The 27399-nt window shown below is 49.6% G+C and overlaps 1 protein-coding gene across 7 annotated transcripts in view; it reads right to left on the reverse strand.

The window, feature by feature from the left end:
• FYN (FYN proto-oncogene, Src family tyrosine kinase) overlaps nucleotides 1–27399 on the reverse strand; it is a 192805-nt gene that overhangs the window by 40079 nt on the left and 125327 nt on the right. For all 7 annotated transcript variants that reach the window (XM_084776782.1, XM_084776781.1, XM_084776786.1 and 4 more), the window contains 2 exons: nucleotides 10650–10907; nucleotides 6439–6535 (listed from right to left, as the gene is read on the reverse strand). In XM_084776782.1, the coding sequence (XP_084632908.1) occupies nucleotides 6439–6535; nucleotides 10650–10907 (355 nt within the window). The remainder of the gene's footprint in view (nucleotides 1–6438; nucleotides 6536–10649; nucleotides 10908–27399) is intronic.

Consider the following 27399-nt stretch of genomic DNA (forward strand, 5'->3'; position numbering starts at 1 on the left):
GACGAGGGGGCAGCACTTTCAAAACTCAGTTTAAAGTCACTGTACCTAAAACAGCTATCCATAAGCTTGGGTTCACACAGGGTTTTGTACAACAAAGATCAAAGATGGAGTGTGCGCTCCCTTCCGCTAACAATGGGAAGGTCAAAGGTCATGTTAGGAGTTCAGCTGTGACTTGAGCAGACTGTCTCTCCACCAGTGAGGTCAGGAGTGTGAGAGTAGGGGAGGACAAGGCTGCCCTCAGCTTCTGACCACTTCAGACCAGCACCTCCTTTTCTCCCCCTTTTTGTCCTTGGAGGATTCAAGAGAAACCTCAGTTCTTTAACTAAAAATGACCTTTTGGCTGTGCTGCTCTCAGTCAGGAAGAAAAAGGTACTGGCTTTGGACTGGGCAAAGTCCCTCCCTTGTCTGACTACATTAGGCAGAGACCCTGGCCTCCTGCTGAGCTAGCGTACTAAGGAGCAGTGACCTCAGGTGAGGTTTTAGAAAGTCACAGAATAAAATGGTGACTCACCCAAGTGGGTGTGGCTATGAGATCAATGACAAAATAGTGTTCTCTCTCTCTCTCTCTCTCTCTCTCTCTCTCTCTCTCTCTCTCTCTCTCACACACACACACACACACACACACACACACACACACACACGAGTGGAGGTGCCCCTGGAAGCCAGAGGCCTCTGATCTCCTGGAGATGGTCGTGTGACCTACCTGATGTAGGTGCTGGAAATCAAACTGGGGTGTCCTGGAAGAACAGCACGTGTTTTTAACTCCTGAGCCACCTCTCTAGTTCTAAAGGACTATAAAACTTACTCCTTGGCTAGGTGTGGTGAAGCACACATTTAGTCCCAGTGCTTGGAAAGCAGAGGCAGGTAAAATCTCTGAGTTGGAAGGCCCCCTGGTCTACACAGTGGGTTCCAGGCCAGCCAGGGCTACATAGTAAGACAGCAAGCTCACAAACTTACTCCTTAGCGTCTTTCCTTTTTAGCCCTACTAAACAAAGAGATCAACCATGAGAGGGCTACTACAGTTTTCTTACCCAGAGGACCCTTTAATTATAGCCATGTTACATCCACATTCTTATTTGAAACATTTATACGTATCAAAGAACTTACATAGATAAAAGTCCCCAAAGAATGCCAGAACCATGGCGTTTACCAAGTACACTGAAATTTATCCCAGCTACAATCTGTACATAGGTCTCTCTCCCTTGCATTAAGTCCAGCCATGACTTGGGACTTGGGGTGCTCTGTGGCAGTGCTCGCCCACTGTGCACAAGGCGCTGCATCTCATCCCCAGCACCGCAGCCCACACAAATGGATGAAGTTGTAAGTCTCACATCTAAGTGCATGTGGAAGTGTGCTAACCACCATGTGTACTTAAAAAAAAAGAGAAAAAAAAGGCTTTGGAAATGCTGCCTTTATTTGAATGGCGACAATGCTTACTGCTCTGAAATTCCACTAGATGGAGACATTTCATCATTTAAAAAAAAAAAAAAACCCTCTCCCACTGATTGCACTGCAATCTGTCTCTGAGCTGGGAAATGCTCCAAAAGGATGCGCTTCTTCCACAGGCTTCTTTTCTAATGTGTGCTAACCTGCATCAAGTCAGTTCTAACTGAATTAAAGACTAGAAAGGCTAGCATCGATTTCAGGTGCTGTGAGAATGTGGGGGTGGGGGTGGGGGTGGGGGTGGGGGCCATGGATCTTGCTGCAAACTGGGACAAGCTCAGTCTTATTCAGGTGCTCTGGCACCAAGGAAGCCATTTCCCACTTAAGTTAGTACTGTCTTGTCTTGATATAGGCGTCTAAACAGTCTGTCACACATTAGACATTAGGTTTAACAGTCAGCCACATTAACACCATGCGAGCTTATAGTTACTCTCAAGAAAGACACCACTGCTTTGGACTTTGGTTTCTGGGCCAGGCTGGGTTATTGTTTTGTATTGTATGAGTGACACACAAATGACAAAGACTTCAATGCATTATGGGGTTGATGTCACATCTTGTGGCATTTTTCTCACATTCTACTCTCAGAGAATGGAGAAGACTCAAATATTTATTAGAAGTTGTTAGTCCAATAGACGAATAAAAACTGTTTAATACACTAGCAGCAGCAATTCACCTATCAACACCTGCCCACCATGGTTTGGAGTGGGAACTCTAGTATGCCCCTTTCACCCTTGACTTGAACTACTGTAGTTAATCAGCGTGTGTGTGTGTGTGTGTGTGTGTGTGTGTGTGTATGTGCTTGTGTGTGTATGTATGTTTGATTTGGTATGTATGGTGTGGTATGTGTGTGTGTATGTGTTTGGTGTGGTGTGTAATATGTGTGTTTGGTGTGTGTGATGTGGTATGTGTGTGTGTGTTTGGTATGTGTGGTATGTAATATGTGAGGGTGTGTTTGGTGTAGTGTGGTATGTAATATGTGTGTTTGGTGTGTGTGATGTGGTATGTGTGTGTGTGTGTGTGTTTGGTATGTGTGGTATGTAATATGTGAGAGTGTGTTTGGTGTGAAGTGTTACACATAGTGTTCATATATCCATGCCTGTGTGTGTGTGTGTGTATGTGTGTGTATGTATGTTTGGTTTGGTATGTATGGTGTGGTATGTGTGTGTGTGTTTGGTGTGGTATGTGTGGTATGTAATATGTGTGTTTGGTGTGTGTGATGTGGTATGTGTGTGTGTTTGGTATGTGTGGTATGTAATATGTGAGGGTGTGTTTGGTGTGAAGTGTTACACATAGTGTTCATATATCCATGCCTGTGTGTGTGTGTGTGTGTGTGTGTGTGTGTGTGTGTGTGTGTATGTCTGCAGAGGCCAGAGGTTGATATGGGTGTCTTTCTCAGAGGCCCTCCACCTTATATTCAAGGCAGAGTTTCTCACTGACCCTGAAGCTAGCTGACTTAGTGAGCCTGGCTGACCAGCGAACCTCCTGTGTGTCTCTGCTTGCCCAGTACTGGTTACAAGTAGTACTGCTGCACTGAGCTTTCTGCATGGACACAGAATACTGGACTAGGTTCCCGGGCCGTCCCCATACCGCTCTGAATCAAGCCGATGGCTCAACCCCTGGCACTGGTTGAGAGCGACTTCTTGGCTTTTATTACAGGCCCCTGTTCCTCCATTTCTATCTCTAAATCCCCTCACAGAGCTGTGGCTCCAGGTGCCAGGAGGCCAGACACCTTGGAGTCAAATGGAGGCAGGAAGAGGCTTTGCCAAGAGCAGCCAGCCTTGGCCTGTCCAGGCAAGGGGTGCTGGATTCTTCCTGCATTTGGCAACTGTACTTCTTACTCTGAGAGAGACTCTCTGTAACAACTTTTAGCACATGATTGGATAATAAAAAAAAAAATTTTTTTTTTCTAGCCTGGCATCGTGGCCCACACCTTTAATCCCAGCATGTAAGGAGGCAGAGGCAGGAGGGCCAGTCTGGTCTACACAGTGTATTCCAGGACAGCCAGGGCTATCCAGAGAAACCCTGTCTTGAAAAACAAAACAATTTTTTTTTTCTTGATTATGACAGAAAAGAACTTTCAGTGGGTCCTGGGCAATCCCATGCTTCTATCTGTGTAAAATATTGGCTGCGTTTAAAGGGCATGGTATTTCAAGACGGTTAAATCACGAGTTAAGAAGTGTGAAAATAGGGGATGAAACAGGTGAACTTAAATACAGAGCGGCGTGAGCTCAGGCCTGCTGAAGTCCTGGTACACTACACTGAGTACTACTAACAGGTCACCCAGGACCCCCTCAACCCTGTCTGTGCGGGGAGGGGCCCATCTGAGCACAGCTGCCCCTGTACAAGCTACGGTGGATGAGTGCCCCTTGATGGGAGAGGTGGCCAGGAGGGGGACACACGGGAGGGGGGAGGGGTGGCAGCTGCCCCAGGAAGAACAGAGCCCCATCCTTCTCCTGTCAGTGCTGAGAGCCAGGCAGAGGGCGGAGGGGGAGGTGGGGAAGGGCTCCGTGCCATCTGCTCTGTGTTGTTCCTTTGTTTCCTCCACTGGGTTCCCTTCCCTGTTATTAGCTGCGACTCCGGGATATGGTTTTGCTGTACAGACCTTACTTTTCTTTTCCGTACCCTTGAAAAAGGGCACTTAAGTGGCATGTGGGAGGAAGAAGAATTCAGCTCTTCAGAGGAAAAGCTCATTTGCAATGTTCTCTTCTAGTAGGACAGGGCGAGAGGACCACAGGACTCTGAAGACATTAAAAAGCTATGCGTTCAAATAAAGATACAGATGCAATAGATGGCATCCTTCCCTTAAACACTTCTCTACAACTCATGTTGACATTGTAGGTCCTTCCTGTAACAAAGCAAGCTGCCAGAGACCGCACTTTGCCAGGCCCTGCACCCGCACAGACAGGCCTGCGTGCACAGTGTGCGCGTGCCCAGAACTGCTTCTCTCTACTTCCGTCTACTTCTTACTTCCTGGCGCTCACAGAGTTTAGACTTCTAGTTGACCTCGCCATTTAAAGAATATTGTACAAATTGGGGGGAGGGTTTGCACAAAGTCCACTCTCTAAGACTCTGGTAAGCTGCATTTCACCGGGGAGCAAACTAACAATAAGCAATCGTCAATGGGAAGAGATCAAAGCCAAATTCCCCTTTCTCCGACTCTCCAGCCAACTTCCTAAATCCTCTACTGTCACTTGAATACTTCAGCTGTCTTTGATGGCAGCATCTGGGCTTTTCCGAGGTCACACCTGACACCAGTCTCAGGAATTCTGAGCCCTAACATCTCACCCTGGGCTTTGCCACCTGCCAGGACCGTGTGCTTGGGTAGCTCCCTAACCTGTGCCCTCCGGCTCTCAGATGTCACATCACGACTCTGCTACATACCTCGGACAGTTGTTGTGAAGGATAAATGACAGCAATTGTGACCTAGCACGTGGCCAGTACACAAGGAGCTTTCAGTAAGTGGCAGCTGTTTATTATTAAAAAAAAAAAATTCCAGTGACTGCAGGAGGCCTCTAGTGAGGGAGGGGGAGGCAGGGCTCTCAACTTGGGTGCTGGTTGCCCGGCCATGCTTAATTTGAGACTACAGTACATTTTACACTTTTGAAAAACTGTAAGATACAGTGTAACATAAATTCATCAATGTTTACATTTTCAAGTGTGAAGCTTCCAAGGCACTAAGTTAGCAATGACCCTGCTGAACAACCATCATCAGGCACGGTTATATGCACTTACTTTCTGCATGTATGCCAATAAATTAAAAAAAAAAAACACCAACAACAAAAATGCCCTATCCTCTGTGGTGATGACTATGCTGCTAATTTCAAATGTCCCTGGCGTAAGATGCATACGATGCCACTGAGAAGTTCCAAGTGTCTCCAATGGTAGTGGGGTTCGCTGCTGAAAAGCTGGTGTGTTCTCAGTGCTGAGAGCCATGGGCACCCCCAGGAAAGACAGGTTTTCCAGGAAGACAGTCTTCAGGTTATAAGAGTTCCCGGTTGCCACAGCCCCCCCTCTTTCCAGGGCATGTGTCAGCTCTTACCTCCCTCCCTTTGTTTGTCTTTTTAGAGGGAGCTGGAGAGCCAAGCTTAAAATCCTTCAACTGCCATGAAATTCAGCCAGAGGAGAAGCACTTAGACTGGGGAGCAAGAGCAGAGCCCCTGATGATGTGCCCCGGGCCGACCTTCCCGGTGACCGGGAGTGCATGGCAACACACTTGAGGTGCTGTCGCGCGACACTGCCATCTTCTTGGGAGCCTGGATTTCCCCATGTTTCCCTCATCCAGGCACACTGTCCAGATGTAAGAGAGGTCTTAGTATCTAGAGAAACCTGACCCACAGTTGCTCTTCCTCTGAAAGTAGTAACGGTAGGCAGGGCTTCTGTCTTTACCCCTAAGCTTGCCTGCTCTGATGCTCAGGGGCTAGGAGTGCTTGCTCACAAGTCTGCATCCCAGCAGTGTGTCACAAGCCAGAGACGCTTTCACAAGACAGTGACCGTAGTGCTGTGGGGTTGGGGGTAGAGGCAGGAGGATTGCTGGGGCCCGCTGGCTGCCAGCCAAGCTGAAACCCAGGAGGTCCAGGATCAAGGAGAGACCTGCCTCCAAGTGACAGAGGAGGACACCTGGTGGCTTCCTCTGACCTTGACACACAACACACACACACACACACACACACACACACACACACACACACACACACACAGAGTAGCCCTTGTGCTCTCACTCTCCTTTCACACACACAGCAGTTCTCTTTCTCACACACATATACATGCATGTGCGCACATGTGTGCACACACGCACACTCTGCTCTCTGCTTTAGCACAATGACCTGTAGTACTGTGCTCTGCCACTAATCCACTCAGGTTATACTGCTGTAAGCTTGTGACTCTAGTAAGCATCTTTTCCTTCTCTTCAGACATCTGATATGTTTGTCACAAGAACCTTTCTTCCCCTCAAACCAAAAGGCATGCATGCTTCACCTCCCCCCATCCCAAACTTACGAGCTGTTCAATATTTGAAATTTTTCTCCTTTGTGAAAACTCAGATCATCTTCTGTCCGTGCTTCATAGTCATAAAGAGCCACAAATAGTGTCACTCCTGTCAAAACAAAGATGGAGATTACTACACAAGGAATTAATACTACTAAGAAACTACATCTTTGCTAAAGTCTGAGCCTTAAAATCAAGATTTAGTCGGCAATAATGAACACATTGAGGTTTTGTAATTAACATGGGGACACCATGGCTGCCTTTATAACGTGGCCTTTGTAGAGGGGCCATTATGACAAAACCTACAATTGAGGGAAGTCTTGCTGAGCAAATCTGAGCGTGTACTGGGGAAACGTTAAGACTGAGACCGTTAAAGAGGTCTCTAGTCTATACTCAGAGTCCCCAGAGAGAAACGGAGTCTGATGTCGATGTAATATACACAGGAATTTTATTGAGCCGACACGTCGGGGTCTGTCTGGCTCTTTCAAGCTGCAGACCTCGAAAAGCAGGAGCAAGTGCTTTTTTAAAATATCTTTTTTGTAAAAGCAGAATTTAGCAGGCTAGCAGGGAGGGGTTAGTACATTTCAGGGGCAGTGGAATATATATATTTTTAAAATTGTATTTATTTATTTATATTTTGGCAGTGGAATATTTTTAGACACAGCTGGTTGTCCTTGAGTCAGGCTGGACCCTGAGGCACAGACTGAGACCTTGAGTCAAGATGGACTTTTTATTATCTTTAAACATAAGCTAGCTGTCCTTGGGACAAGCTGGACTCCATGAGGGGCCAACTAGCTTTCCCAGTGATTTGGTATTGGTACCTTGGTTCAATACTGATATTGCTTCCTACACCCTCCAGAAGAAGCAGGGTTCTTTCTGATTGGCACAGATCTACAGCAAATACTAACACCCTCTGTCCCTTCTCATCTTCCCTGGAGCCTTGTGCTGAGGCCTGGGTAAAATACATCACTCTCAACTCCAGCCCAATGTAGCAGTGAATGAAACAGGAGGACTCTGTGGCCTGGTGATTCAGAGACGTCTCTGAAATGCTCACCCCAGGTGGAAGGTGCACTGCCCGTGGCACCTGCAGCTGTGCACTCTCACCCCATCCTAGAAGCTTTCTATCAAATCCGCCCAGCATCCATCTCAGCCTAGGGCTTGCCCCATGTGGCAGGCAGGATTCTGGGGCAGGTCATAGTAACTCCTGCCTTGGCTCTCATGCCCTCCTGCAGACTTCCCCCACTTATGAAGGTAATGACTTGATTCAAATTAACACAATATATAAAGGTGACAGATGTCCCCAGTGTGACACATCTTTTCAGAAGACAGTGAATTCTCCACTGTCAAACTACCTGGCAGAAACTAGATCCCGCCCACACCATGTGAGCTAGGAAGCAGTTTAGTCAATCAAACCCTGCAGCCAACACACCCTGGCCTCAGCCTGTCCTGAGGTGGAAGACCAGGCTGTCACTCCCAGATTCAGACCCACAGAAACATAGACAACTATCCAAATCTTGAATGTGTGCTGTTTAAGCTGCTAAGCTTTGCGGTTGTTACCCGGGACGTGGTAGGCAGCTTTTCATTTCTCTGGTAATCTGCTTTCTCGTTTTTTTACTTCTACACTTTTCAAAGTGCCTGTCATGATGGCTTATTAGCACGAGGCTTCCTCTCTCCCAAGGGCTGCCCTGCTGTGGAGGCCGGTGTTGCCAGGGAGGATGACAAGAGTGTAAGAGTGGAGTCCTGGCCATGGAGCAGCTTATTCTGCACTGTCTTCCTTTCCTGAGGCTTCTCTGACAGAGCAGAAGAGCTGGCTTAAAACAAGATGCGGGTGTCTCTGCGGTCTTGTCTACTCTTGTTTCGTATTTCAGTAACAGATGTCTCTTCTTTCAGAATGTAAAAAAGGAACCAAGCTGTCTCTTTGTGTGGAAGATAGACACACTAAGTCAGATCTTCCTACCCTCTTACAAGACCACCGAAGATGTTTATCTGTTGGGGATGGAGGAGGAGGCAAGGGAGGCGGGAGAAAATGCCAGGTGCTGCTCGTGGCCTCAGGGGACTGAAGGCAATGCGGCCAGAAAGTCTACAGCACACAATGCCACCAAACCACCCAAGGAAGGAACATCTGCCAACGTCCTGGAGCTGTGCTTTTTCAAAACGTATTTTTATATGTATGTGCTTTTGTATACAGATGTGTACTGTGTGAGTGCCAGAGCTGTGGGGACCAGAAGAGGACACTGGAACACCTTTGAACTGGAGGAGTTACAGGTGGTTGTGAGCCAACTGATAAAGGTGCTGGAACCAGAACCTGGTCATCTGTAAGAGCAGTGAGGGCGTTTAACCCTCCAGCTCTCCAGCTCCACGGCACTGCATTTGAAGCTTCAGATTTTATAAGGAGTCAGAAGGCCTCTTCCGCCAAGACTGTCTGTGACCGTGGCACATACTGCGGTTTGACCGAGGAGCCCATGCTGGTGACCTTAATGAGACAAGAACCCTGGGGATTCACACCCAGCCTTCATGAATGAATAAACAGGGATGAGTCTTCTGTTTGCTGAATTAAGAGTCAGCAAATGCAAAACATTCAACTCCTCTCATAGTGGAGATGTGTGTGTGTGTGTGTGTGTGTGTGTGTGTGTGTGTGTATCTCTGTGTAGTATGCTTTTAGATTTCCTTTTTCTTCTGTATAGTCTAAGGACAAAGGGCCTTAGACTTGCCTGTCTGCTTTCTTCCCAGGACACGGAGGTTTGGTGAGGGTCTCACAGAGGGCTGGACTGAAGGGGAAGCAAGTGTCACTGTAACACACGGATGAACAGTTGTTTTGTTCTTCAGGGCAGACACTGACAGTGCAGTGCAGGGAAAAGTGTCCAAAAGCCTTAGGTCAAGACCCTATGCTGGCCACAAAGAGCTCCACTAACGCCTCAGGGGTGTCAGCTCTCCGGGTGAAAAGGCACAGTGAGCAGTCAGAGCAGACACGAGGCATCTGTCCCCAGATGAGCTGAGAGATGCTACATTCTTTTAAACTTTTGTAATAAACAGTTTTGGAACAAATAATGCCAAATATCTGGTTACCATGGCTCACGCACTGGGAAAGGATTCGGAAGACTACAAATACATGAGACAATTTACAAGAACTGTCAGAAACATATGTGTGTGAATGTACGCCAGACACGTTACAGAGCATTAGCTAAGTCAGCAAACAGACAGAGCAGCGAAACGCAGCCCTGTGGCAGGAAAGCAAAGGAAACATGCAGGGGAAGAGAGAGAACATGAAACGGTCTTAGCACACAAAACTCAACTTGAAAACACGCACAGCCAGGGCGATGCTCTATGCCTGAAATCTCAACACCCACTAAACCAGGGGGCTTGTTGCTAGTCTGAGGACAGCCTGGGCTACACAAAATGCTAGCCTGTCTAAAAAAAAACCACACACAAAACAAAACAACACACATACAAACAGAGAATATTGACCTATAGAAATGAATGGAAAACTTGAGGACTGGTCAGGTCCAAATACTGAGAAGAGGAGGTAAATGACAAAAGCATGTTGCCAAATAACGACACTGGCCAGGAAGTGGCTGCCAGGCCCAGGAGTGGGAAGAAGACAGATAGAGACTACCCCAGAAATGAGGGAGGGGTGCACCAGCACTGGAGAGCTTGGGGTGCACCCCAGAGCCAGTCCTGAGGCCTCTGCTGCAGAAGGCCCAGGGTGAGGCTCAGGCAGCTGTGCTTTAAAGAGGCCACGCTGGGTACCCACCGGGGGTGGGAGCACTTGGCATATAGGCCAAGGAAGGCACTGCAGTGAACTAACCGGTGCAGAATTCTCAGAGCAGTAACGAGAGGCCTCCAGGCATTTTGGTCTTGGATATTCAACTCGGGGACTTTTGTTTTGAATGGTAGATGAGGACTTTTGTTTTAAATGGTAGATGATGGATGAAGCTGACTAAAACTCCTCTGTTAAAAGCTAATCAGAGTGAGTCAACCAAAGCATAGATACATAGTTGCCCAAATAATTAAGAGCATAGCCGAGGTCTAGGCAAACGGCTCAGTGGGTAAAGGAATCTGCTGCCCAGCCCTGACCCACATGAGAGTAGAGAACCAGCTTCTGACCGTTGTCCTCTGACTGCCATATACTGATGGCCAAGCCCCAACCGCCCCATCCACATATCCAACAACCATGACTGCACACGCAGCCGTGCTCAGGGCTCCCCTGCCTGCTACTGGCTTACCTGTCCCTCCTCTCGTGCGCAGGGTCCCGGTGTGAGAGGAGGAGTTCACACCCCCAAAGACGGTGAGTCCCTGGCCCCCGGCTGCGTGGAAGTTGTTGTAGTTTGGGATGGAGGTCACGCCGAAGCTGGGGTAGTGCTGAGGGGTGGGGTCTGTGCCATATCGGTACCCAGAGCTCTGGTTCAGGCTGCCGTCCCTCTCCTCCGTCAGTTTCGCTGCTTCTTTATCCTTACATTGCACACAGCCCATTATCCAAATCCCTGAGGAAGAAAAGGAGGCACATGAACACACACACACCTCCTGGACGCTTCACTGGGGAAGAGGGCGGACTTACCAGGCTGACTAAAGTAGTGGCAAGGGGCTAGGTGTTAGCGCATACATCAGTTCTCTGTTTCTCATGTGCACAGAGAACAACACAATTTCCCTCACATGAGGCCTCTGCCCCTACAAATTCCACATCACCACACACCTGCCCAAAGACAGCCTGCCCATTTCTTATCTTTTTCTTTAGTCACCTCCAAAAATGACGTGAGTTATACAGTGAGTGAAAACCCTCCAATACAGCAAGGTCTACGGAAGACACCAGGTAAGCTGGAAAGGCCAGGACGCAACCCAAGAACTATTTACCAGGTACCCCACTGTGAATGCTGATTCTGTAGTCACAAGATGATGATCAGTGTTAAAACTAAGAAGTAGCTACAAAATGGGAAATAAAGCTGGGCAGAACCAAAGAGGCTGTCATGATAGCCTCCAGAAATAAGCATTTAAAGCTGCTAATTAGCATTTCAAAGTTCTATCAGTGTTTGACATTCTCAAAAGCATTTAAAAGAGCATTGCTATGCTACATTCTAGAGGTAGTGGTGGATGGAAAAACTGAGTCAGGTCTCTCTACCTTCCTCACACCTGCCTTCCCAGGGAGTCTCATCTGGGTCTCCAGAGACCCAGCTGCTCCCATCCCAATCCTGAGGGGCATCCTCATGGCTGCTCCTTTTGTTTGTTTGTTTTGTTTTCTGTTTTTGTTTTTCAAGGCAGGGTCTCTCTGTGTAACCTTGGCTGTCCTGGACTCACTTTGCAGACCAGGCTGACCTGAAACTCACAGAGATCCACCTGCCTCTGCCTCCTGGAGTGCTGGGATTACAAGTGTGTGGCACCGCGCCTAGTGGCTGCTCCATTTTTATCTCACTCTTGCTTTGGCTCTTACCTTCCTGCCTGGGGATGTGGCTTTGACCACACCTGCTCTTTCTTCTGGAAATCCAAGGAATCCGTCATGCCCTGGTTAAGACACCACTTCTCTTTCGAAGCCTTCTCAGAGCCCCCTTTCCACAGGCTGAGGTGGTAGCTTTTTCAAGTGCCTGACAGCTTCTATGCTTTTCCTTAGCTTGGAACCCACTGTGCCATATTAAAAGATGGCCTGTCCATTTGTCCCACGGCCCTGTGGACGAAGGTCCATTTCTTACAGATATATTGCCAATGCCCAGGACACAGTAGTTGCTGAATAAGTAACAATCTAAGGAGAGAAAATTCTGTACCTTTTTTTGGAGATAGAGTCTCACTATGTAGCTCTGGCTATCTTCAAATTCACTACATAGACCAGGCTGTCCTGGAACTCAAGACTTCTTCCTGCTTCTGCCTCCCAAGTGCTGATCTTAAAAGCATGTGCCACCACACCCAGCCTCCTCGAGTATGTGAGGGGTGAAGATTACTCAAATACAAGGCTAGGTACCAAATGTTAGCACTCTGGACTGTGTGTAAGTGGACAGGGGGTATATAGAACTTGCAGTAGGTGTCCCTGCCAAAACTTAGAAAAGTAGCTTTTGGGGCCAGAGAGTCAAATGAGAAACATGCGACATCGTGTAAACTGACACATGTTCACAGGGGAAGGTAGGGCTGGGGGCTGGCACAAAACAGAAGCAGACTGGAGACCATGCAGGGCAATTCATGTCGAAGTGGGAGCTGTCACAGGGTGAGGAGGTGCCCGGTGGCAGTTCCTAGACCAGGGCACGGAAGTGCGTCAGACACCCTAGAGCCCTCACGTCCTACACTTGAGCAAATGCTGCGCTGACTGCACGGTCCTGAGAACAGGGATGTTTATCAGGCAGCCGCCTACTGCCTGAGCTGAGATCACCAAATCTGGAACCCATTTCCTCATAAATCATTCGAGACTCATTTACAGCATACTGTGTCCAAGTTGCTCTCTTACTTAAGGTCAGCGGATGGTTTTTAACAAGCCTCCAGTGGGAAATGCAAACTATCTCTAAGGCATGGTTTTCTGAGGGTGTCTCACCCCTGCTGCCGGCGCAGCTCCATCTACTGATAAATACCCTGCTCACTTCATAGTAAGTCACCCCTGCAGAGAGCTGCTCTGAGGCTTGGCAAGGACCCCGCAGAAAACACTTGCTCCAAGGGCCTCTTCTCTCAGGGATTTCACTGACTTGCTTCAGTGGAGGGTGTGAGCCTACAATCACAAGGTCACCTCCACATCTGCCACTCCTGTCCACCAGGGGACATGGCAGGCAATGTCGGACGTGTTCAGTGGCCAAAACTGAGGGAAAGGGGTACTTGCACATCTAGCGGGGTTAGGTTAGGGTTGCTGCCAAACATCCCCCTATGTACAGAACAGCCTCCTGCAACAAGCATCCCCCTCCCCGCAAGCTCCAATGTTACTGGTGTTACCCAGGGAAAAATCCTCATTTTCTTTGAAACCTAAAGCCAATGAGAACTTTCATTCTAAACCACCTTTTTAATCCAACCAAGCAACCCCTACCAGAACTCCTGCAGAAAACAGGGCACTGCATCTCACTAACCAACCGACCAAACAAACAAAAGACAACCTTCTGAAGTCCCTAAAAAAAGAGTCCCACAGTGTGGCTAGTGATTAACAGTGCAGGTAGCCACAGGGAAAGGCATAACCCCGTGAGTCCCTTGAAGTCAGGGGCTGGCTGCTGGTCCTTTGCTTCACTGCCACGTGTGGTCTCAGGCACACAGCTGCATTCCACAGATGTCAGGTGCATTTGACACTTCGAGTTAACTAATGTTTCTGCACAGATCTTGCTTACTCTTTTTTCTTACTGATGGACACAAATGAACAAACGGGCTGTAATGACAGAAATAGCAACACACACACACACACACACACACACACACACACACACACACACACACACACACACACACACACCCCGGGGGCGGGGAAAGAATGCAGGCTCCAGACACCAAGAGTCAATCACAAGGACTTGTGTGGCAGCTTGTGGTCCTCCTCCCCCCACCTCGTCAGGCACTAAGCATTTCTTGAGGAAGAGTCAGAAGACACTCCGGACCGCAGTCAGTGGTCTCAGGCTCCTTGCCATGAGGCAGGCTTCTGGGCATTTGGGCTAAAACAAGAATATCTCTATTATTCAGCTCTGTGTGCTGGTTTTTATGTCCGCCAACATGGAGCAGACCATCTGTACTACTTTTGATCTGTGGGTCATGGCAGCACTGCCAGCGCCACTCGGAAAACACTGGGGTCCTGGGGTCTGATCAGCAAGACACCACATCGCATACCATGGTTAATGTCCCTGTTTAGAAGTGTGGTCAGAGGTGCGCTTTAACAAACCCGATCCTGCAGGTATGGTCAAGATGTCCGGATTACAGCCCTGTTTTTCAGTCCTTGTAAAAGCTGTGGGGCCCTGTTTCTATTCTGCATAGACGAAACACTCGGCTTACTTAGATTTGTGTAGTTGGGCAGACCTTTTTCAAGTGCGCCAGCAGGATTACACAACCGGGGAAGAAGTTGCCGGACACAGTGAAGCTTTGCCACACCCTGCTCCCATGAGCACAGCCGGTATGATCACTTTATGTCATGGTGTAGCCTCGAACCCTTCACACAGTTCTTCAGTGACAGAAGGTGGCTTGCCGCATTGGGGGTATGCTATGTCCTGACCCACGGTGGGCCTGGGTGAGCGCACATTCCCGGCTATTGATGGCAGTCTGTGGGTTCATAAACCCTGCCAGTGCTTCCACATTCTCCGCTGCCAGCCCAAGAGCAATGCCCATGACCATGCTCCACAGGGTGTGTAAGAAGACTTCAGGTTGGTGCTGAGCTGGCAAACAAAGCCCGGATGAGAACACTGGCAATGCTTGCAAATCCCTTTCTGTCACACACTCTAGGGAAAGCCAGTGGGTAGGCTGTTAGCCTGGAGCCACCTTAGGAGAGTATGGGGAAGTGACAGCCCTTAGACTTAGCCTCCCACCCCTCCAATCCTGCCCTGAGAGCCTAGGGGACAGCCCAGGCCTGGGGAAGGGTAGGTGAAACCTGGCCAGCCAGGACTCTGATGTGACTTGCCTCCTCCTTCGGCCTCACGCTATCTCTTCCACTCTGGCATCCCCCTTTCCTGGGCAAATCTCCTGATGGAGCATAGGAACAGGGACGGTGACGGGAGTAACTAACTACACATAAGCAATGGAAACTTCAGAGTAGAGCTGTAGGTCAGCCGCAGCTTCCTGAGCAAACCCTCCTCTTAATGAGCAGTGATGGCATGAGACGGAGGAGGGCAGGGGGCGGAGAGAGGAGGTTCCTGGCCTACAGCTTTTGATGCTTGTAAAAATCACAAACACCCACAGGATTGACCTCCAGTGTTTTATGGCATTCTCCGTAGAGACAGTGAATTCCTCGAGAAGCCGGGGCAGCTGAGCGAGAGTTCCTCCACATAACTGCTAGAGCAGGACTTAGACAGCAAAACATGCCAGAAGCAGTGGTAGGGGGTTACAACAGAACCTGCCATCCACGCTTCCTGCCAACCCTGTGCACAGGGGGCCTTCTTCCTTCAAAGCACACAGGGCCACATGACCCTGACGGCGTATGTGTGAGGGCAGGTGGCGTTGTCGCTTGGGTGCAGTCAGAGAGGTCATAGAGTTAGGAGGCTGGAGAAAAAGCAAGACTACGTTGTCAGTGCCTCTTGGTTACGTAAGCACTCCTGGAGGTCCCAAGGCAAAGAAGAGATCCAGCTGGGTTTGTATTGTGCAACTGTAGGGCCTTGGGGGCTGAGCCACAGACGGCCCTGGTGCGGGTGGGTCCACCCAGCATCGGCTCGGGACGGGGCTCTGCCCGCTTGGAAAAACCTACTTGATGCCAGCCAGAGGGACGAGATGAGAAGATGCGCCTTGCTGAGGTTGTACTGTGGTAGGCAGAATTCTGAACTTCCCCCACCCCCCAAGAACACTCCCTGCCCAGTCCCTGGGATGTGAGGGTGAGATGGTCACTCCTGTGACAACAGGCTGTGTGACTTGGCACAGCCAACTTTAAATAGACATTCTCCCTGATGAGCTGAGCTGGAGTAAGCCCTGGAAGGCAATGGCTCGCCTTGGTCATGCAGAGCCTTCAAGGTGGGGATCTTCTCAGTTGCAGTTCTGAACACGTGGCCAGCCTTGTGAGGGATCTCCAGAGCTGAGGAGTGCTCACAGCCGGCTAGGGAGTGGGGCCCCAGAACCACAGCAAAGCATAGCAACTGAGCTGGATCGAGCCTGTGTGAGTTAGGAAATGGAGGGGCCCCCCCTCAGCATGGTCTCTGGATGACAGTTCAGCTGACACCCTTTCAGCCTTGCTGACACAGAGACCCCAGTCATGCTATATGCTGGGTATGACCCACATAGCGGTGAGCTAACACATGATGCTGTCTGAGGCTTGTAGAAGATGAACAGATAGTTATAGGATGGAGCACTGTAGAAAGGAAGGCTCCAGATCTTGGCAGTCATAGCCAACATTGTAAGCGCTCACTGGCATGCCAGGCACTGCACCGGGCAATGGAAAATGCAATCCCACCAAGTCCTCCTAACTCCACAAACAGGGGCACTGTTGTTTTCCTGCACTTCATTAGTGAGGAATACGAAGGCTGAGGAATGTGCCCACAGCTGAGCTGAGGGTCCATGTCTCATCCTCAGAACCTCTGTGACAAAGCTGCTTTTGTACTACGGAGCCCTGCAAGTCCATACAAAAAGGCACGGTATGAGGCAAGGAGGGACCCCCTACTGACACTACCTCCAAGGACAAAGAGAGCAAGGTTCCACTTTTAGGGCTGTTGCCTGTCTCCCATGCACATTCCACGCTGTGAAGAGTCGCCTCTATGGAGGTGCTGGACCACAGGATGGATGGTGAGTCACCTCTTCCTTGGTGCGGTTTGGCATCTTAATAACTATTTGAGCCAACAAAACTAAAGAAGCCCTCAATTTCTTGATCTTTCCTAGCTGTGGCAAGGAGTATTTATATATACCACGAGGGAGGTGGCATCGGTTTTCTTGGTATGTAATGACTTCTCCTATTGCATTTAAGGCATGATTCACTTTACAGGCGAATGATCTCATAAAATGAAATGCTCATATAATCCGGCCCCCTCCCAACCAAACACAAAGTCAGCATCTACTCGTGGTAGAGTCCTGTGAAGGAGGGCCCACTAAACACAGTCTGACACACTGCAGTGTCTCAGATGAGAAAGCCGTGCAACACTAGGATACGCACAATGCAGAGAAGAACCGCGTGCATGGGCCAGAAACCTGGACCTATTCCATGTTAAATCAAAGCTTCATTTCAGCAACAGGATCCGGCCATCGGATCATGGATGAGGGGACAAGAACAGAAAGGGACAGATGTTGTCCTGCCCTGCAGAGCAAGTGGATGAAACAAATCATTCACAAACCACAGCAGCACAATAGGGAAGAGGCACCTCACCAGCGCCTGGAATCATCTCTGGCGTTGCTCGTTCAGAACGCCTGCAGGCTGAGAGACTGCGGTGTCTTTTGCTCCTGTACCACCTCCCACTCAAACTGCCTGGAGCTTTGAAAGCACTTAGTGGAAGGGAGCCGGACGCTCGAGACCCCGAGGGTGGTGGTTAACACTGTTGTCAGCTATCCAGAAGCTGGATGGGGTCCCAAACCTAAATGGCCAAATGGAGTTCTAACAGCAAATCAAATCATGGAAGGGCCCCCAAAGGAGCACAGGGACACTTCTTGCACCCAGTTTGCTCTGAGCTGGCAGAAGAGTGAAGCTGCTAATACAAGTAAGGGTGTTTAACCCCGTTTGCACAAAAGGACTCAGGAGGGGACAAGGGCACCCCATTGTCCCCAGTTCTTCCAGACCACAGAACAGTCCTTTTGGTTAATACTTTCAAATTTTATTTTGTGATGTAATAAAAAAAAAAAAAGATCTATTCCCTTCAAGTGTAGCACAAAGGGTTCCTACAGGTATTTATAAAGGAGCCATCACTGCTGTTTAATCCCAGAACATTTTCCTCATCACCAAAGAAACCCTGTGCACTGAGCAGTCACTTGCTGATCCCCACCTTCCCTGAGGTTCTATGGACTCACTTACTCTAAGACACTTCATATGGATTTCATCACACGGCCCACAGCCTTGGTGACGCCCCTTACACTAGGCACAATGATTTTAAGAGTCCCTTGTAATGTAGCATGCATTGTCATGTCATGATATGACTGTATTATCCGTTTAGAAATTATGGACATCGTGGATACTACTTTTGAATAATTCTATTATGAGCATTTATGTTCAAGGTTTTTTTTTTGTAGATATATATTTCTAAAATAGATTTGTATAGATAAGACAAGCCAATTAGGTGAGAAATGGGGAAATACCTTTAGGGACACATACACACCTATACATGCCCTGCCCCTTCCCTGAAGCTTATGGGAAAATGCCACTTTCCACAGTAATCAAGAGAAGCAGTTTAAATTAGTGAGTGATTTGATTAATGATTAAATTCACAGATTAACAGTTAATCCAGTAGTGACGAAGGTCCCTTGAAATGAGTAAGCTCTTGCACTGCTGTGGGGACTGAGAATTAGTACAGAAACTCTGGGTACCGCAGACTGGTAGTGCCAACAAGAGGCCTTAACATAGGCTTGCCTTTTGGCCTGTGAGTTTGTGCTGAAAGCTATTTTATGAGATGCTGTTTATCACCTGGGAGATTAGAAAGCATGCAGCTGCTTAATGGAGGGTGGTGAATATATCAGGTATGCCCACGGCAGAGAGCAGCGCTTGCTCACCAGCACTGCAGCAGTGCACGTGTCTAAGAGCACTGCACCATTGCAACTCTGAAGAGGACGCCCGGACGTGCTTGGGGGAGGGGCGGAATGAAATCACTGCGGTGCCACCCCAGACTGCGCTCTGAGCTTGATTTTACTTCTGTCTCTGCAGAGACTGTACAGTGACAATGCACCATTTTGATTATGAGATTCAGTTGCCTTTATTCTCTCACAGGAAATATCCCTTGTTTTACCTCCTGGCTGAGTTTGTATGTAAGCGGAAACAACCATATATTAATTAATAAAGCAGGAATCTGGAGAGCGGAGGGGAACAGCTAACGCAGAACAAAGTAAGAGGCAACTTGTGGAAGGCACAAGAGCTAACCGGTCAAGGCCAGTGAGCGTGCTTCTTCCCCTCAGCAGGCAGGGAGGGGCTGCGCAGCAAGCAGGTGGTGAGAACACGCACTTAACTAAGGCACGTCACACGTTGAGCCATGACGTCAAACCCGAGGACACTAAGTAACCAAGGCAGACCTGGGCGGACAGGGTCAGAACCAGGAGTGGGGAGCCTGAGGAAACTAAGTCCTGTGCGCTTGGAGAATCCACCCACCTAGGAATGACAGTCCTACAGCAGGTGCACTGGCCAGCCCCAGGGAGGGGAGGGCCAAGCAGCACAGGGCTCTTTGGATGCTAGCAGGGGGAGCTGGCCTTGTGCTTGTGGCTTCACCCTCTCCTGCTGGCACAGCTAGCTTGGCCTTTGAACTGTGGTTGCTTGGGTCCTGGTAGAGCACAAAGGAGTGAGCAGCCCTGCCTTACTCAACTGGACACTCCGGTGAAACGCTGAAGGTCTACCAGAGACGCCGTTCCTCCCTGCGGACACCCAGCCAAGCATGCTCCCACCTTCTCTGCCCACGCTCTGTGGAAGCAACCACAGGACAACAACAACAAAGCCACGGGAGAGTCTTCTCACAAACCAGCGCAGGGAAACAGGAGAGCCAGCGGCACATCTGGGTCTCAGGGGCCAAACCTGGCTCTCTGGCCTCATCTGTTTTAAGAGCAGTGGTAGCAGGGCTGACTGAGGGCCAGGGGTCACAGTGTCACCTGGCACAGACGCGAGCAAACGCATTAGCGCAAAGCGGCTGTCTGAACAGACACCATCTGAACAGGCATCGGCAACTTTTCTGCTATGGGATGGAGAATGAGAATCAATGAGCAGGTTCCTTCCCAGGCAGAACAAAAAAACAAAAAACAAAAACAACAGCAAAACCCAAAAAAACTGCTCTGCAGATCTTTCCTCTTGTCATGGACGTTCCTGGCTAGATGATTCTGCACGCGCCTCAGCCTTTCAGAAAAACGGTGCATTCTTTTTCTTGTAATTCAGCAGCTCTAGACAGGAAGCTCTTAGGGCAGCAGACGGAGAGTGGGTGAGAGGGCTCAGTGAGGGAAGACACCTGCAGCAAGGCCCTGAGATCCAAGTTTGATTCCCACTGCGGGGCAAGAAGTGACTGCTCCCAAGCTGTCTGACCTCCATGTGCGTGCCATGGCTTTCTGGTACACACACACACACACACACACACACACACACACACACACACACACACACACACACACGTACGTGTAACAAAAAGAAAAGTGAAAAGCCGCAGAGGGAGCAAGCCTGTGGGACAGTGGACGCGGTTTCCGCATGGCCTCTTAGCTCTGAAGTACGGTTATGGAAACAGCCCCGGCACAATCTACCCGCCTGACACTTTGGTGTGAGCACAGACGCCATCCGCACTGCAAGTCTGGAACTGAGACAGGCATCTCCTTTGAAGAATGACATGGAGCCCTGTGTCTCACAGCCGCTGGGATTGCACGTTGGCACTTTCTTCATGCTACAAGGAACGCAGTGGCACAGCGGCGACAGCCTCTGTAGCCGGGCCCTGATTTAGAATTTCAAAGCTTAGCAGCAGCTGCTTTGGTGTGAATGCTGATAAACCAGGCAGTCGGAAAACACACTCTGCTTGAATTCTGAGGCTTCTACAGAGACCCAAGAGCAAAGAGCAGCAACAAAGGAAACAGAGAGGCGGACTCCAGCCAGGCTCCGCCCACCTCTTCATGGTGTGTGTGTTGGGGGGGGGGGGTCTGGGGTGCTGCTCTCTGCCTTCCTTGACTCCCTCTCTGCAGCGGAGCCTGGCTCCACAGTCTTTTGGTCTTTCATAAGAGGTCTGCATTTAGGTTGCAGAGTGACAGATGACATTAATAAGAACATGGGGCCACCTGCAGGCACCAACACTGTTTCCCAGCAGCTCTCAGAAACTGCATCTGGGGTGACAAAATGGCTACACAGAGGAAGGGACTAGGGCTGCCTCAGCTAACCCACTTGATGACATGATTGAATCCTGACAGAAATCTCGTCAGTTAACCAAAGTAAATGGATCAAAAAAGAAGGAATAAATGCTTTATGAGCTACCATACAAATTATATACACCATTACTTGATTTATAAATGCATGGTAAGGTGGCTTTTACTTGACATGCATATCATATTATTAATATTTGTATTATTATTACTACAATTATCAGTGTTTTCTTGGAAGAATAATCAGGAGCCTAGATAATTCTGATGTCACAGAGGGTTGTCCAAGGCCTGAAAGGGCACAGTTTGGGGTCAAGCATGGTAGCCATATCTTTATTCCCAGTACCGAAGAGGCAGAGGCAGGGGGACCTCTGTGAATCCTGAGGCCACCCTGGTCTATATAACAAGTTCCAGGACAGCCAAGGCTACAGAACAGAGAGATCCTGTCATAAAAAACAAACAAACAAAATGTTTAAAAAAAAAATAACCAAAAGCATAGTTTTGACAATCCTGAGGCCCAAGTCAGTCTCTGACAGTGAGTCACAGAAGAGGCCAGGAGGAGAAGGGTGTGGCAGACTGGCCATCATCCCACTAGACGGCCCTTGCCCACTCTACAGTGGCAGTTCTAGGCAGGCCTATGGCCACGGAACCAAAGACCACACCTTCAGGTTTTCTCCTATCTGGCTGTTTCCATCTCACTTCATCTGGTGGGCTGACTGCAAATGGTTGTAAAAAATCTAGGTTCTTTATCTTCTTGGTGTGTGCCTTGCCCCTTCCCTCTTACTTCCCGTGCCATGAGAATGTGATGCTGGGACACCAGTTAAGGACTGGCTTGGCATCAGGCCAGAGCGAACCCTGGACGGCCTTATTCACCCTAACTCACCAGCTCTAGCCTTCAGGCATGGGAAGCGCATCAGTCAGGGGTGCGCCCCCCTTAAGAGGGGAGGCAGGTGTAGGAGGTGGGGTCTTCCTGTTATGACAAGCAGCCTGTATTTGGACCAAAGGAAACAAGGAGGGAGCGAACGTTACAGACATCAAGCCTGGATCTGTTGGGCACATGTCCCTGTCTGTCAACCGATGGCCACCAAGCCCGTGTGAGTAAGAAAACAACAACAACGAGTTATAACAACTCCTAACCGAGAGGACAACTCTTCTCAGCACTTGAAATATGTTCACCTTTAGTCCTCAGGGCAACCATGCCCGGGTATTTCAGGTAAGAAACACGGACTCACAAAACTGAAGAACTTGAATGGATCCCCTACGCACTATGCTGGCTGTCTTCTGAATGGCATACTCTGCATTTAGATAAACCTAGGGGCAGGGAGGTTGCTTCCTAAGTGTTTGTGATATCTTAGTTTTTCAGTATCAGGCTCTTGGTTTGTTTGTTTTTTGTTTTTGATTTTTTGAGACAGGGTCTCTCTATGTAGCCTTGGCTGCTCTGGACTCGCTTTGTAGACCAGGCTGACCTTGAACTCACAGCGATCTGCCTGCCTCTGCCTCCCGAGTGCTGGGATTAAAGGTGTGCACCACCACACCGGGCTAGGCTCTTGTTTTAAAAAGGACTGGAAGCAGTGGCATTAGCCAGCATCAAGGATGCAGAGTGACTATGTGGCCTGGAGTGTGGCCTTTTTAACACTCTGGAGCCTAGTGTTTTCACTGATGAGCAATGGGACTTCACCTGGAAGCTTGCCAGGGTGTGTGTTGATGCAGACACTCGAAGAGGCCAGAGCTTTTCTTCTTCGCAGGTTCAAATAAAGCCATGGAAGCCACAGAGCATGTCCTGAAGCTGACCATGAGCACTGATGTGGTGACCTGGCCACATGGGTGAGTCTGGCTGTCAGTGGTGCTCATGCATCCCTGTGGAACATCATTGTGCCCTATGCCATGTGCCCTGCAGGCATTACACCTTACCACTCGTGCTAGGCTTCAGGTGTCCTTTCTAAGTGTAGTTTTCAGAAGACCTCCATGCGTCCTTGTGGCTAACATGAAGGATGACTTAGGGTGCGGCTCAGCGGCTTCTGCACCTACGTCCTCCCTCAGCTTAGGCAGATTCTATTTGTCCTCACTGGTTCTACTTACAGCTGCTCTTCCGAGCTCAGATGAGGAAGTAAGAAAACAAGACCAAGAACAAAGTAACTTCATCCAGCCCATCCCTCAAACAAAAGATACCCAGAAATCACCATAGTAACGGATCACCAGTTCTCAACGGCTTCATTTCCCTCATGTTTTTGTCCTTCTGCCCATATTCTTGCCCCTACATGCGTCTCTGCTTCCAGCCTTCATTCAGCAAACATTTTTGATCCCCTCTCTGTGACAGGCACTGTGGGAGGTGAGCAGTCTCTGCCCTCAGGGAACTTACAGTACCGAAGAGGGAGGGAGGGGACCAGCACAGGGATGGCCTGAGTCAGGAAGCGAGGGGGTGACTGGCCACTCCATCAGAGAGGACGGGGTGCCACTGGGAGCAAGCAGCAGCACGCTGGAGAGCACGTCAACAGCATGACGCTCTCAAGGAGCTGCAAGTGGCCCTACGGCTGGTTTAATTGTTGTCCTTATTTATAGCGCATTCAGCTACGTGCCAGGCCTGGCCTACTGGGTCTCTGTTCAAGAGGAGCTTGCAGTTAGTTAAACGGAACGGAGGCAGGCAGGCAGGCAGGCGTGAAAGCAGAGAAGCAGGCAGAAGCCAGGTGGCATGTGCTGACTCTCCCGAGTACCCACAGTTCGCTCTGTGCACCGTAGAAATCACTGCCTTTGATCTACCAATAGCCTGGTGAGCTGAATGTCATCAGTGTCCCTATTACATTCCGATGCTGCTACTTTACAGACGGGGAAGCCAGTGGGAGGAGGTCGGAGACCCCCTCCTCAGCCTTCCCTTAGCCAAGGCATGGCTGACCCTAAGGCCTACACTCTTAACCAGGGCCTGATAAGCCAAAGCATTTGTAAACTGCCCAGGTTTGGATGGTTAGCCGAGACTTCGTGGGAGCTAGAGTGGGGGTCATGACAGACACACAGCAACCGGGGAGAGAGGAAGAGCAGAGAGGAGCCAGTCAAGAGGCCGGGAGCGGGAGGGAGGACTGTGCGTAGGCGGCCCACAGAGCCTTGGCTGAGTAAGATGTGACTTCCTGAGCTGGACGAACGGCTCCATCCACTCCAGCCACCCCTCAGAGCTCACCCAGTGGCAGCGGAGCGGTAGCCTTGGTATGTGTGAGGATGAGGCTCCGAACCACGGACGCCTGCAGAGGTGACTTGCTGTGGGCTTATGTAAGGTCCCACTACTGGAGGGGCCTGCACTAAAACAGCCTCTCCTGGGGCTGCGGGGAGTGGGGGCCGGAAGCTCCTCGCCGTGCAGCTGTGTAGGTGGTAGCTTAAGCGCGGCGAGGACAGACAGTAGCCGATGGACATCTGCAACGCAGGACATCAGAAAGCGGCTCCACCACCCACTGCAGAAGCACGCACCAGCTGGTGTCCAACAACAGACTGGGCCGCCGCCGGCCCCCTCTGTCTGCAGAGAGTCAGCACTGTCAGGCCAAACGGGACCGTCTTTATCACAGCACACAAGAGGCAGTTACTTCTCAGGTCTGCATGAGCAGTGCAGTTTGTTCTGCAGCTGTGCTCTCACACGCCGGGTCAGCGTGGCCCAAGGGTGGGAACTCGCTCACTGGGGACTCGGGGAAGCAGTGCTATGTCCCAGCATAAAGCTAACTGGCCTATTCTTGGGCACGAGCCTTATAAGACTCCGGGTGATGGTGACCGGAGTGTGGCTTGGTGTGCTGCTCCAGTTCTGGTTCAATGGTGCACGCTTGGAGTAAGTCAGGCAGCAGCTTTGCCATACCTCTCTCTGGCAAAGGCTGATTGCAGAGTGACTGTCAGGGGGAGGAGAAAAAGGCCCTACATACAACAGCCTTCTTCTTCTCACTGTCTTCACAGATAAATAGCTCTCTAGACTCCTCTGTTCCCAGCCACACCCCTTTCTCTCAGCATCCCCATCTTCTCTACAGGTTCTACTCTAAAACAAAAATGTTGCTAGAAACAGTGGACCCGTGTAACTCCTGGAACAGACAAAGCATGGCAAGCCCTGCTGTCTTGGAGGCTTCTTGCTAAGTTTTCTTACTCTGTCAGAGCATTGCAACCGTTCCCATGGCACAGGGCATGCTTGCTGACCTGCCCTCTGGTCACTGCTATTTCTCTTGTGTTTCAAACATTTGACTCCTCAAGTTAAAACCTCAGCCTCAAATGTCTCCTCTTTGCTTTGACTGTTTCTTCTGAACAGAACAAATGCATACACTTTTATCTTCCTTTTGAGGCACCAGAGTCTTTGCAGTTAAAGCCAGGTGACAGAGCTAGTGCCAGTTTTTTTTTCTTTTTTAAATTAAAGCTTTATTACATATAACTGGCAAGAAAAAAAATCCCACTTCACCTGACATTTAACAAAACAAAACATCTCACTTGGCTTCCAACCTAAGCAAAACAAACCACCTGCCACAAACATCACCCTTCCTTCCAACACTGCAATTCCAACGCGAAGAGGTCGTGCCATGGGCTGAGGAAGTGCTGGTGAACATGCGGAATAAGGAAACTCATTTACAGCTTTGGTAGTGTGAAAACTGCCAAAACTCTAAGAAAAGCAACTTCGCATCTTTTGAAGACGAAGTGGACCTTCCCTACAGCCATTCTATTCCTGGACACAACCCTGAGGCAACAGTGGCTAACTAAGCAGAGAATGCATGCGCTACCCAGGATGAGGCTTGGGAACGTGAGGAACATCCTTCTCCATGCTCCACAGGCCCAGGCCCAGAGAGAGCTCACTGCAGGAGCTAAGATGACAGCACTTGTCTGCAGGCTGGTGGTCCAGGCCAGAGGATGCTCAGCTCTGTGTTCCTCTATTCAAGCCCACCTCAGTGGGGGAGGAGGCTGGAGTGGGCAGGCACAGCCTGGCTGGGTACCCTTCAGCAAACACTTCCCAGCATCCAGATCAAGTGACATCATGACAGCATGTCAAAGCAAGGGTAACATCCTGCCTCCTGGCCCCATCGCTTTTTTGCCTCTTCTTGTTCAGGTTAATTGTGTGACAGTGGCTCCCTATCACCCTAATTCCCATCCTACCAAGAACAGCATGCATCTCTGAGAGAACAAATGGGGAAGCCAATGGGCTGGAGAGACAGCCCCTTGTTGTGTCCACCCCAAAGGTTCTATTTTGGAACCGAAACATCCTCAGTGCAAAGAGCTGACCACCACAGGGCTATTGATCTTTCGGGTTTAAAAAATATGTCCGAGGTGTCAAAAAGCTGTACGAGGTCCCCGGGGCACCTAAACATCATCCTGTCACTCAACACCACTAACATACAGAGTGTGGAGACAGTCTGTTTAAACTATTAACTAAGAGCAGGCTTCTGGCAAGATGCCTATGTGGGGGAGATGTTGAGATTGCTAAGAGGAAAACTGAGGTGCTGAGATGATGGCAGTGCAGAGTCTGAGATGGTTTTGGGGGCACACAAAGTGTATTGGCACACACTGAGTCCTAGGCCCAAGGCCTGCCAGCACTCTCCTCCTACGTGGGGAGAGATGCTCTGTGACGACTACCCAGCCCATTTCTAAGAGGCTCCTTCATTATTTGAGGTTACAGGGCAAGAGAAGGACGGGAGGGCAATTTCCATCCCACTCCTTCAGTTGGAAGACAGGATTGCTTCCACACATCCTTTTCTTCCTCCCAAGTTTTAGAAGGGGCAGAAAGCCACGACTGGGAGGAAGGTTTCTAGTTTATATGTAAGGGGCGAGAGCGTCACCGGCTTCTTTGTGGAAACCCGTGGATCATGCCAACGCCATGACTCTACGATATGGACTGGTGAGAGGCAAGTGGTACTGGACCACTCTGATGTGAAAGGAAAGGAATGGCTGCACCGCATGGCACAGTGGCCAACGCAGGAGGAACCTGAGTGCATGGCGTGCCTGAGCTACGGAGAGTGCATTTATGTTCAAGCTGGACAACTTGGTTACAGCATGTTTCAACACCACCACCACCCACACCCAAAAAGGGCTGAAGACCGAGTTCACTGCTAGAGCCTTGTTCTATCCTCAGTCCTGGGGGGCAACTTTCTGTGGTTCAAATGGACAGACATCTGGAGCATTACCTAGTCACACACACAGTAGTTGTTTAGTAGACACCAACAGATGTGCGTGTGTGAGGACAGACTCATGCTGGAGTCCTATTGTTCTCTTGTTGGCAAGCTAACATGTCTGCCCCGGGTACCAACGAATCCAGAGACTTCCTGGCCACGTGAAGACAGGCAGGCATCTACCGCAGATATCCAGCCACCTCCTAAACAGAGATCGCACAGAATGAGTTAATTACATTGACAACAATGTGGGTTATTATAGGAGAGACAGAGACAGAGACAGAGAGACACA

The sequence above is a fragment of the Acomys minous genome, assembly GCF_964271855.1.
Source record: "Acomys minous genome assembly, chromosome: 3".
NCBI lineage: Eukaryota > Metazoa > Chordata > Mammalia > Rodentia > Muridae > Acomys > Acomys minous.